We start from the raw sequence: 12,697 nt of genomic DNA, 5'->3' as shown, positions 1-12,697 counted from the left end.
TCCCTTGACTGAGATGCTACCACCAGACAGGGTTTCCATCAGATGTGATTAGAAAGTGCATTCTGACCCTCCCACTCTTCTAATCAAAAACCTTTCAAATGCATCCCCATTATGCACAGAATGCACACGGTTCTCAAGGTCAAACTCAATGATCTTGACAGTTGAGGCCCTCTCCAGAACAGCGAGTCCTGTTTCCCAGTCGTGTTATTCTCCTTCATGGACTCTATCGTTGTTACTAACAGAACCATGCTTTCCTATGCATATAACCCAAATCCTTGTACACTTCGCCTTTGGTTGTGAAGTTCTGAAGGAACCTAGAAGTGCCAATCCCAATCCCATTTCCACACGGTCTTGTCCTGTTTATCCTTCAAGACCCAAATCAAATGTCACCTCTTCCTTGGACGTTCTACGTTCTTCACAGCCCGAAGTAGTCTCTCCCTTCCTGCAGAACTCACAAGACTTTCCTGCCTCTTATATGGCACCTATTATTTTCTGAATTGTATTATCGTCATTTATCTGTCTTGTCACTGCTGTTGGACTACCATTTATTTTTTCCCCCCTCAATGTTAAATATGTTTCTTTTGACTATTAAAACAATATTTAATAAATACATTTGTCAGTTCATTAATACCCTAACTCTTCCCGGTTAGGGGAAGTTGTTCTTCCCTGTTTTGCGTGTCAATCAGGTTAAGTGGTTTTCTTTTTCCTTTGTTGATGTTTATTTATTTTTGAGAGAGAGAGAGAGAGAGACAGAACGTGAGCAGGGGAGGGACAGAGAGAGAGGGGGACACAGAATCTGAAGCAGGTTCCAGGCTCTGAGCTGACAGCACAGGCCCAATGCGGGGCTTGAACTCACAAACCATGGTTCGTGACCTGAGCCAAAGGGGGACGTTTAACCGACTGAGCCACCCAGGCACCCAGGTTAAGTGGTTTTCTTAAGTAACAGTCAGTCCGCATTGGATACAAAAGCTGTGCAAATTCCGGCTCTTTCTTTAGTTTGCGGGCCTGTTTCACACGAGCAGAATCATTAGCAATATGCAGTTCAGCCCTGGGCATTGCTTTCTTTTCAGAATAATTTTGTCCTGGATACCATCTATGGGTTTATCAGGGATTGGGCCTTTGGATGCATTTCAACTCTAGGAAACATCTGACTCTGCAAATAATCTATCATTTTACCTGACTTAGAAGCTCTGGACAGGGCAGCCTGACCTACTAAATAATGCACCTGTACTGAGAAACACTGCACAACTGATACCCTCCTCATTTCAGGAGGGCTGCTGTGTTTCCACTTCCTGCCGAGCTCCAAGTCCAAAATATTGGTGCCCCCTAATGTCGAAAGCAATCCTTTCCCTGTTAACAGATCAATAAATACAACGAGATGGATAAATGAAAGGCCAGGGTCAGTGAGATTCAACTTTGGAACAAATAATGATCTATATTTGTGCAGAATGTAAGCTTTATGAACACTATTTTGGACCACTTAATCCCAATTCCTACTAGGGTTGTTTTCAATTTAGCTCATGTGCACGGTTTCAAAATCGTCAATAACTTTGTCTTCCTTTTACTCTCTTCTGACGTCACTTCTGAAGTAATTGCCTTGGACTGTGAAATGGACAAAACCAAGTCCTATGTTCTGATAATGTTGTTCTATATTTTTTTGTAGTAGAAGTTTCTGTCACCTTGAGAGTATTCTTTATGTCTTTTGTATTTTTATCATGAATTTCAAAGTAGACTTTTTTCCCCCAATTAAGTTCCTTTTCAGTTTCCCTTTCTTTTTGGAATAAAAATCACACATGTAGAGTGTTTTAATATTAACTGGACCTTAGTGTTAGATGTGTGTTAGATGAGTGTTAGTAGTGTTAGATGTGTTAGTGTTAGTATGTGTTAGATAGTGTTAGATGAGATGCCCCTCAGCCTTTCTGACAGAGTATTTAGTAAAACGTTTCTTGAGAACCAATTTTCTTGCAGTGCTGGGTAAATTCTTCATAAATTCAGTTTTCCATCTGATAGTGTTCATAAACGCAGAACATAAAAGTAAAATATGGTCATGCTTTCCAGAAGTTTTGTTATGCAAAATACTTTATTTTCTATAAAATTGGATTTTTTTTTTTGGATTTTTTCAAGGATAGGAAAAACTTCAATAAATCCCATCCACAGTTCTCGAAATGCCCATAAAACTAAATACAACTCCCCACTTTTCTAGGTGACTAGATGGGGACTAAAGTGTCGGTGATAGGAGCAGAAAGGAAATATGGAACAAAAAAGCTAATACGGTGGGAACAACACCCGCATAAGCCATCTGATAGTGTCCACCTGAAGCTCCGGGCACCATCTGATAATGTCCATGCACGTGTGACCGAACTAGAAACTATATGATTTTTAAAACCCTCCCTGTAAAATTTAAGATCTATTCCCTTTGGTCTGCGTAGTGATGTGTCTTTGTTTTTAACACAGGGCCTCAGCAAGGATGTGGTGGTTATCTGACAGGTTCGAGCGATACCTTTGCCTCTCCTGATTCTGACTCCAATGGAAGATATGACAAGAATTTAAACTGTGTATGGTTCATAGTTGCACCTGTAAACAAAGTGATTAAACTCACCTTCAAAACATTTGCTCTGGAGGCACCAAGTAGTGCACAAAGATGCATATATGATTATGTAAAGGTAAGGCCATTGTATTTCTTAACAGAGTCTTCTAACCTGGACTTTAATATGATACATGCCAGTTGGCACCATTCAGGAAGTCATGAAATGTTGAGTACCGCTAGTGGTTAAAATGACATATTCTTCAATGATATAACATTTATTATTACAGATGTCCTATCTTCATCTCAAGTTAATCTTTAATCTGGATGGATGAGCCAGAAATTGCATGTGGCTTATAACATTAGCTTTAAGATTCCCTCTTCATTCATGCTCTGTTGAGAGATGATCAGTGGAAAGGTGGGTTGTATGGAAAGAGACACTCAAAAGACCTTTGGCAAATCCTAGAATAAAGTTTGTATCTTTACTGGCCATATGACCTGTAGATGTAGAAAATAACTTAGTTCTGAAATCCTATTAAAAGGAAGCTGAATTTTTGCTGACTCGTTAATATTAAGTTACTGTACCCATCAGGCTAGATGACTTCAGATTAAACCGTCTAAGTAGTATCAGCCAGTGTATTCTACAATGCTTTGGGGCGGAAGACAAGTGTGGCAAGATTTGTGCCCAAGGGAACTTAAATCTGATTGTTAAGGTAGTGGGTGACGCGTGCAAATCTATAATAAACAGTTCAGGACAGTCAATATTGAAGGGCCAGCTAATGCATTGGATAGAGGCTCGAAGCAATGTGCAAGTTTAAAAGGGAGGAAAGTTCATGATGACCTGGCTTGAACAAGAAAGGCTTCAGGGGCGCCTGGGTGGCTCAGTCGTTTAAGCGTCCGACTTCAGCTCAGGTCATGATCTCGCGGTCCGTGAGTTCGAGCCCTGCAGCGGGCTCTGTGCTGACAGCTCAGAGCCTGGAGCCTGTTTCAGATTCTGTGTCTCCCTCTCTCTGACCCTCCCCCATTCATGCTCTGTCTCTCTCTGTCTCAAAAATAAAAAATAAACGTTAAAAAAAATTTTTTTTTTAAAAAGAAAGGCTTCATAGGGTGCTGGAAAGCATATTCTCAGGAGAGAAGGCATTCCAGGCAAGGTACACATAAAAAGAAGGGGAGTATGGACGTTGGCATATGTGTGTTCTTGAAGGAGTGAAGGGACTGCCTTTTTTTTTTTTTTTTTGAGAGGAATATTGCAAAAAAGTAGCAAGAAATAAGATCGCCTACGTGGAGATACACCCAGATCACAAAGAATCTTGAAAAGTCAAATTAATGACTTCAGATTTTATGCAGTTGAAAATAAAGAAGGATTGAAGGCTTTCCACTGAGTAATATGATGAGAGCAGCATTTACGGAAGACTAATATGGAATCAGCACTGCAGGTAGATGGTGAGCAGAGAGTCTGGAGTTAGGACCCCAGGGAGAGGTTACCGTTAGGTAAGGAGGGGATAGAGACGGAAATCACAAGCTGGTGCAAGCACTTTTAAGTTTAAAACTTGTCTTAAATTTTAAAGAAGCCATTTTCTTTAAAAAGGGGGAAGGAAGAGTCAGAGTTGGAGTACCCATTGGGCACTTAATTATATACTGTTGTATTTTTACTGTGCTAAGCTCTAAGCCCAAAGAATGTCAGTTCGATTAGGAGAAGACCCTGTGTTGTAAGGTAGGGGTTTAGTTTGGGTGACAGCAGGGCAGACAGGTGAGCAAAGGCTGGAACAGGGCTCCAGCGAGAAGAGAGCAGCACAGAGAGGAGACAGCAAAGGACTGCTTCTACTGTCAGAAGAAGTCCTGTTTTCTTTCCAGGAAGGCAGCATGGAACTAGGAAGCCAGGCTTCCGCTCCACTCTGGGAAAGGGACGCAGAGAGGCGGTCAGAGAGGACAGAAGACGCAGGACGAGAAACAGACAAGTCATGGAAAACATGTAAAAGCCCAGAATAGTGGAGGATCCCTGAAGTCAAGGGAGAAGAGTGGTCCACCAAGGATGGGTGGTCGATACCATTAAATGATAAGTTAGGGGCCAAGAAAGGTAAAGACGAAGAAAGAAACTCCTCTGACTGATAGACAGCCATTTAGCTAAAGCATTGGCACAGAAGTCAGATCAGAGGGAGTTGGTGAAAGATTGGAGATAACAAGGGACGTCGGTTCGGGTTGAATTCTTTTCTAAAATGACACCAGATGGCCTGCACAACAACAAAGCTGACATTCAAGACTGTTTGAGAGCGGGGTGCCTGGGTGGCTCAGTCGGTTGAGCGTTCAACTTTGGCTCGGGTCATGATCTCACAGCTCGTGAGTTCGAGCCCCACATTGGGCTCTGTGCTGACAGCTCAGAGCCTGGAGCCTGTTTCAGGTTCCGTGTCTCCCTCTCTCTCTCTCTCTCTGCCCCTCCCCCATTCACACTCTGTGTCTCTCAAAAATAAATAAACATTAAAAAAAAATTTTTTTTAAAATGTTTGAGAGCTACCCTGATTTTACAGGAAGGTAGTAAACTCTGGAGGCAGGTAGTATGGACTCTAACTCAGTTTTGCCACAAGATTCCTCACCTCCCCAGTTCTTTATCACCTCACCTATTTAAAAAAAAAATTTTAACATGTATTTATTTTCAAGAGACAGAGAGAGACAGAGTGCGAGTGGGTGAGGGGCAGAGAGAGAGGGAGATTCACGTAGGGTGTTTTGGGTGTGGTCCTGCTAGGAGAACGGTCGATTGACCTTCTTCTCATCACTTGCTGAGTGTGATTTGATACTGTTATTAACACAACTAGCAATTTTCTGAATTTCTTCAAGTTATTTGGGAGAAAAATAGCAATATCAAAAACAAGAAGTTACCATCTAGCTTAAATATAAAATGTCCTCTCCTCCTATTCCTTTTTTTTTTTTTTTAAAGAAATTCTGTTCAGGTCTACTCTGGCTTTCCTTCTTAGGAAAGCAATGTCCCTGTACTGGCAACTTTTCCAGCTTTTACTAAACTGGCAGATCAAAGAACATTGGTTGGAATGTGGAGTCTAGGAGGTATCTTTATTAAAGCGACTCTCTGTGATAAATGGGGCATTTGATTCCTTGTAGAATGTTTCTTAGATATTATAATCAAATCACTTTTTAGAAAAGCTAATTTAATTCATTTCTGTAGGTAGATATACAAATGAAAATGTGGTGATTCCATCATTCATTCATAATTATATCACTATTGCTTTTTTTATTAAAGTTTTTTTTAATGTTTATTTATTTTTGAGAGAGACAGAGACAGAGTGTGAGCAGGGGAGGGGCAGAGAGAGAGGGAGACACCGAATCCGAAGCAGGCTCCAGGCTCTGAGCTGTTAGCACAGAGCCCGACGCGGGGCCCGAACTCACAGACTGAGAGATCATGACCTGAGCTGAAGCCAGATGCCCGACTGACTGAGCCACCCAGGCTCCCTATCACTCTTGCTTTTGAAAGGTTTGACTCAGGAAGTTACTAAGATAGCTGCAGTACATCGTGACGGTGTGTTTCACTGAACGTGTCTGTTGAAATTAACATCACATCCATTCCATAAAGAGTCACGTGGCATAATTATGTGCCAGGCATCCCACACCGTCGTTAAGGAGGGATAAAGTTAGGGTTCCTCGAGGAGCTGTCAGCAAAAAGGAGGAGACTGACACATAAGCATATAAATTATCATACAATGTGACAAAAACAATAGATACGAACTGCGAACAGAAGTAGAGAAGAAGGTATGATTGACATCATTTTGGGGTTTGGGAAAGGCTTCCTCTGTGCGATGGCTGAGCTGAGTTTTGGAGGAATATCACAGAGGAGCACTTCCTGTTCAACCTAATCTGCCCGTTTGAACAGCCAGTATTTCCTAGTGCTTCCTTGACCATCTGAAGTCGAGTTCATGTACGCTATAGCCTACCCATATCCATAGCTTCAGAAACTTAATATTAACATACTAAATGCAATGAAAAAGGAGGAATAAAAGGAAAGTATATAAAATAGGGCACACTTAAATATGTAAATGCTGATACAACTACCTTATGTCACGTGATAAAGTCGTCAAGATTCTTCTATGTGGCATCATGGCAAATGCAAAAGCATAAATCTAAACTAATATGGGGGGGGGCTTGTATTTGCAACTAAGTGCCGTTAACATCACCGTCTGCAATATGAATTTCCAAGAAAGTGGAAAAACTCAAAAAAAATAGTTCCAAATAAAACAAAGTAGAGTCCTCCTTCCACCGACACAGTAATTGCATTATGCAAAATGTTTTTGTGTTTATATAGAGAACGGAGTTAGGTTCCAGGGTCACACAATAATGAACAGTTTTGTTACAGAAATGTCTGGCAGAACATTGAAAAGTTATGTGGGACAGAATCAGTCTTCACTTTGCAAAGCTGTCCCGTGAATTGCAGCATGAGATTCTGCAAGGTGGCTTCTAAACACTGAATGCCAGTCATAGCCCCAAATTATTGTGATGACCCCCAAAACAAGACACTTTTGCAAAAAAAAAAATGCTCTCTGGGAGATACTACAGCCCCCACTGAGAACCTCTGCCTTAACCCACTGGGCTTAACCATTCAGTCTGTGGTCAGTGTGGGGAGATCTGTACTCTATCAAGGCATCAGGTTCCAATAAATGTTTATTTGAGTACCTACCACATTCCAGACACTGCTCTAAGCACTGGAAAAAACACAAATATATATGTATATTCAATGTATGGATCTCTCTAATTAGTTAGCATCAGTCAGTAAATTGAACGTATGGAAAGCGCCTTAGACATCCTCATATACATAGGATCTGGCACACGGTATGTAGAATTAAAACGCTGGTACGAATGTGGTATCCATTATAATAACATTTTAACTTGTTTACCAGAAAAGGTACATTACCTAAAACTTGGCAAATCTGCTGTGTTCTAAAATGGGAGGGATCAGATTATCCATCTAAATTTACCAAATTCACACATAAGTGGGAGAAACAGTGCCACCTAGTGGTAAATTTATTTTCTGTTTATTTTAAATTATTTCTATCTTACATATTCCCAGCATTTTCGAATAATGTCTGTGGTCACGGCTATTCTGAAGTTTATAGCACATCATAGTTGTGTTATAAATTCAATGTTTGGCTATACACACTCATACTTGTTTTGGAAATACCGTGAAGATTATTCAGCTGGAGAAATCTGTTTTCTGGTAACACACCTGAAGAGAATTCAGGCATCCACTATTTGGACAGGTGTCTGTTGAAGAAGGTTCCTCAAGGCTGGGAGTTGTTCTGGCTGCTGGCGACACCGCAGTGTATGATCAGTCTTCCGACCCACGGGACTTATGTTCTTTTGTTTTATTTTTTTTAATTTTTTTAAATGTTTATTTCTGAGAGAGAGAGAGAGAGAGAGAGAGACAGAGTGAGAGCTGGAGAAGGGCAGAGAGAGAGGGAAACGCAGAATGTGAAGCAGGTTCCAGGCTCCGAGCTGTCAGCACAGAGCCTGACGTGGAGCTCGAACCCACAGACTGGGAGATCGTGACCCGAGCCAAAATTGGATGCTTAACTGACTGAGCCACCCAGGCGCCCTGGGACTTATGTTCTTATTGGAAGAGAGACCAGGAAAAGTAAATAAGCAACAAATAAGATGCCTTTTGAATAGGAAGATGTTGGGGGCCAGGCAACATTAGATGGGCTGGGTCTGTCTGAGGAGGTGACATTTGAGCTGAGACCATATGACAAGGGGGGGGGGCGTGCCCAATTCCGGAGTTTACAGAGCTTACAGCCTTACAGAGACCCTCCTGGCAGGAGAAGGTATGGGAATAGGGCAGGGAGTGGGGCCCTGGAACAAGCAACCGGCCACTCCAGGTAGGGGCTTGCAGACCCCCATAAAGACGTGGGCTTTCACGTCAGGTGCAGCCGGGACCCACTGGAGCATTTAAGGCCGAGCAAGAGTGTAATCTGGTTTAAGCCTGCAAACACTCAGCCGTCAGCTCTGCAGACGGTACTGTGGTTGCTTGGTGGAAACGGATCTCTTAGGAAGATGTTACCATAACCAAGGTGGAGGACGATGATGGTCATAACGGGGAGGAGCCCTCTGGGGTGGATGTTGAAGGTAGAGTGGAAGCGATGTGGGGCAGGAGGGGTGAGAGAAAGGAATCAAGGATGACTAAAGTCTCAGGCCTGAGCAGATTAGTGATATCAAGAAGACGGGGAGGATAGGTTTGGGAGGGGTGTGTAGTGGAGAGAGGAATCAAAGCGTTACTCATTTATTAGACACTTACTGGGTGCCTTTTATGTGCCAGACACTTCTAAAAACTAGGGACAGGGGCGCCTGGGTGGCTCAGTCAGTTAAGTATCCGACTTCGGCTCAGGTCATGATCTTACAGTTAGTGAGTTCGAGCTCCCTGTCTCCCTCTCTCTCTCTCTCTCTGCCTCTCCCCCACTGGCTCACGCTCTCTCTCTCAAAATAAATAAAATAAACTTTAAAAATTAGGGACATGGCAGGGCACAGAACAGACAGCAACCTGTGCTTTCGTGAACCTGCATTGTCTTCAGAGTGGAAGACAATCACTAAGTGATATATGTAGTATGTAAAGATAATGCGCGCTCTAAATGAAGAATCAAACAGGAAGTAAGAAAGGGAATTTGGGGAGAGTTGACATTTTAAGTAGGGTGGTCAGGGAAGGCCTGAGTGAGTCAGTGATACTCGAGTAAAGACGTGAAGGAATGAAGGAGAGCAAACCATATGGGTGTATAGGAGAAGAATGTTCCGGCAGAGGGAACAACAAACTCAACAGCCATGAAGCAGCAGTGTGCTGCAGAGAGAATGACATGGGGACAGTAAGGCGGCAGGGGTGGTGTGGACAGCAGATTCTCTCAGGCCTTAAAGGCCACCGTGTTGGCTTTGGCTTTTATAGTGAGTGCCTGGGGAGCAGCTAGGAGAGGTTTTAGCAGTGCCCCGGGCTGACTTAACATTTTAACTGTATCCTCTGGGGGATGCCTGGCTGGCTCAGTCGGACTCTTGATCCGTGAGACTCTTGATCTCGAGGTTGTAAGTTGGAGCCCCACATTGGGTGCAGCGATTACTTAAATGAATAAGCCAATTTAAAAAATATAAATACATACATACATACGTACAGAACTGAATCCTCTGGCTCACATATTGAGGACAGGCTAGGGAGGGACAAGAGTGGAACCAGGGAGCCCCACGCGGAAGCCACATTGAGAACCCACGCATGCGATTTCAGGGGCTTGCACCGGAGTAGAAGAGAGAGCAACGCAGGGCAAGACAGTGAGGCGTTTGCTGGCTCTAATGACATGATAGTTTTGAATCAGGTATTACCTTTGCAGTGAGGAAAGATTTCTAGGCATCATAGCAGGTTTTTACTGAAGATCATTATAATTGCACCGACTCATTAGCAACTGTCCTTAAGCTAAAACTAGCTCTAACAACATCAGTGTAAGATTCTTAATCATGACCTGTTGTGACTCCGCATCCATTTCAGTGTAAAGCTTGCAGCTTCTTGGGGAGTAACGGATAACTAATGAACTATTTTTCTTTTCAGTTGTATGATGGGGATAGTGAAAATGCCAACTTGGCTGGAACGTTTTGTGGTTCCACTGTACCTGCTCCCTTTATCTCTTCTGGCAATTTCCTGACGGTTCAATTTGTCAGTGACATAACTGTAGAACGACAAGGATTTAATGCTACTTATACCATTGTGGACAGTGAGTAAACTGAGACATTTTTAACTATTATGAAACATATGTATATTTATGCGCTAAAAATAATGCCATGCCTATATGCAAACACAACGTTAATTACCAAACTCAATGTTCATTACCAAACTCAGTGTTAATTCCTATGGAAACTCCATGTCAGTTTCTAAACACCATGGTAATCACTCTGTGTTTCATCGGTCATACACATTTGGTATAATTCTTAGTCAAGAATATCCTAACTTCTCTATAGAATGATGTAAACAGAGTTCTTTGGGCTGGAAGGATAAGGAAGAGTGAATTTTAAATATTGTGTGTATGAAGAGACATGAGTAAAACTTGTCTTACAAGTTTTTCCTTTTTTTCCCCAGTGCCTTGTGGTGGAACATATAACGCAACTTGGACCCCCCAGAGTATTTCGTCCCCCAATTCGTCAGACCCAGAAATCCCATTTTCCACGTGTACTTGGGTCCTCGAAGCCCCTCCACATCAGCAGGTCAAGATCACTGTGTGGGCGTTGCAACTGCACCCACAAGACTGTGACCAGAACTACTTAGAGTTTCAGGACTCACCTGAGGTAATAATTATAGGATGCGGGACAGTGACATCTAGTGGCCTTTTCACCAGTATTTACGAAACACATGAAGTAATGGGGGCATAATTAAATTCCCAAACTCACATATACAAAATATACAACACCATATACAAACCCCTCTCTTTTTGCCATATACAAAACCCTCTATTTAGGTGTTAAGAAACGTGCACTTGGTCTTGTAGGTGAGGAGCTGTCGAACTGCCGTGTGCACAAGAAACATCTGGGTGTCTAGATAAAAGTGCATGCCCCAGGGCTCCCCACCTCCCGCTCAGATACCGTTTTCCCTACACAGTGCCCAGGAACCTAAATTTTCGATGCACATCTTCAGTATTCTGCCATTAGTGCTCCAAGGGCCACGCCCAGAGAAACATTTGTGCAGGAAGGGGATCTGTGTGGATGACAAACTGAAGGGGTCCGTGCGGAACACAGGGAAATCAGTTACGAGGCCGTTTGGCACCAGTCCTTTGGGACTATATTCATGGTAATATGAGAGGGAAAAAAAGAAAAAGCTGTTTTAGTTAGAGAGAGAGAGAGAGAAAGAGAGAATTGCCCAGATGCCAAGACATTGAGAAGACAGTTGCACGTAGATGCATGAATATTCACAGAAGGCCTGAAGATTTGGGCGTCATCATTATATGGATCAGTAGCTACAATAATGCGAGTAATGAGATTATTCAGGGAGCATCTGTCAAGTGAGAAGGCATGACCAGATACCTGGGGAGAACCCCCCGGAATACCTGAATTATCTTTTAGCAGTTTGAGAAGCAGCTAATTCCCCCCAGCTCGTTCCCAGAGTGTCATATTCAACCCCCCGATGGCTGGCAGTTGCAGAGAATCCAATCTATCACTTCCTGAGTCTTCAGGGTCTCCTCGCTATAAATCCAGGGACCCCTCATTTACGTATGGATCTTGGTGGGTATAGAAAAATCCAGTCTGGCTGACTCCAATTGGAGAGATCTGAGAAGAGCTGACTTCTGATCAGATACCGTATTTGCTGAATTTTCAGAAGGCAGACAGTGAGACACAGCCCAGGCTCCCACCATGGTCCGCATGCAAGGTTACCATCACTCCCCTGGTAGTGGTTTTCAGAACAAGACTCCTATTCCCTGGTGGTGCCCTTCCTAGAGGGTCTTCAAGCCAAGTGGAACAAGGCCCTTTGGTTAAAGCTCTCAGTTTCCCATTGTTTCCTGAAGCTGAGACAATGGGGATCGGAGCAGACCACCACCTGGGTGCAGAAAGCCTACTTCCAGTGCACAGGTCAGCTCTGGATCATAACCGCAGCTGGACTGGCTTCGAATAAGACCCCGTATTTGTCGTGAATGAAGGATGTCCTTTGACTGAAGGAATAAAGGAAAGAACAAAGGGTTTCAGCGTGGGTAGATTGGGAGGAGAGGTAGGAAAGTGACTGATAACTAGGAGAAACTGGAACTCTCCCCACGTCTGAGAGTGGCAAGACATTGGACATTCACACGAGAATCGTGTGGCAAAGGCACCATGGCCGGCTCTGGCAGGGGCTGCCACGGAGGGTGGAGAGAAAGGCGCTGGTGTGGAGGAATGCAGATTACAGTGCTCAGTGGGTCGTCTGGAAAGACACTGAAACCTCCATGAGTTGAGAAAGGAAGAAGGGTGCAGAGGATGGCCAAGAGCTGAGACACCCCAAGTCTTTAATGAGGGAAAGATGCCAGAGGGAAAGTGGCTATGGTGAGAAGGGTCAGAGGAACCTTTGGCCAGAGGTGGAGACCCTCAGGGTAGAGCTGGATCTGGTCCGGGGATAGATGCAGCCTGGAGAACCCCACCCACCGTCCCAGCCCCCCACCACTAGTCCTACTCAAGGAATGGTGGAGGATGGGG

At 43.4% G+C, this 12,697-nt stretch overlaps 1 protein-coding gene across 2 annotated transcripts in view; it reads left to right on the top strand.

Moving 5' to 3' along the window:
- CUBN (cubilin) overlaps positions 1-12,697 on the top strand; it is a 273,247-nt gene that overhangs the window by 249,863 nt on the left and 10,687 nt on the right. For both annotated transcript variants that reach the window (XM_042945004.1, XM_042945005.1), the window contains 3 exons: positions 2,455-2,663; positions 10,098-10,260; positions 10,623-10,828. In XM_042945004.1, the coding sequence (XP_042800938.1) occupies positions 2,455-2,663; positions 10,098-10,260; positions 10,623-10,828 (578 nt within the window). The remainder of the gene's footprint in view (positions 1-2,454; positions 2,664-10,097; positions 10,261-10,622; positions 10,829-12,697) is intronic.

The sequence above is a fragment of the Panthera leo genome, chromosome B4 (genome assembly GCF_018350215.1).
Source record: "Panthera leo isolate Ple1 chromosome B4, P.leo_Ple1_pat1.1, whole genome shotgun sequence".
In the NCBI taxonomy this organism is placed as follows: domain Eukaryota; kingdom Metazoa; phylum Chordata; class Mammalia; order Carnivora; family Felidae; genus Panthera; species Panthera leo.
The sequence above is the reverse complement of the archived record's forward strand: the minus strand, read 5'-3'. Positions and strand labels throughout refer to the sequence as shown.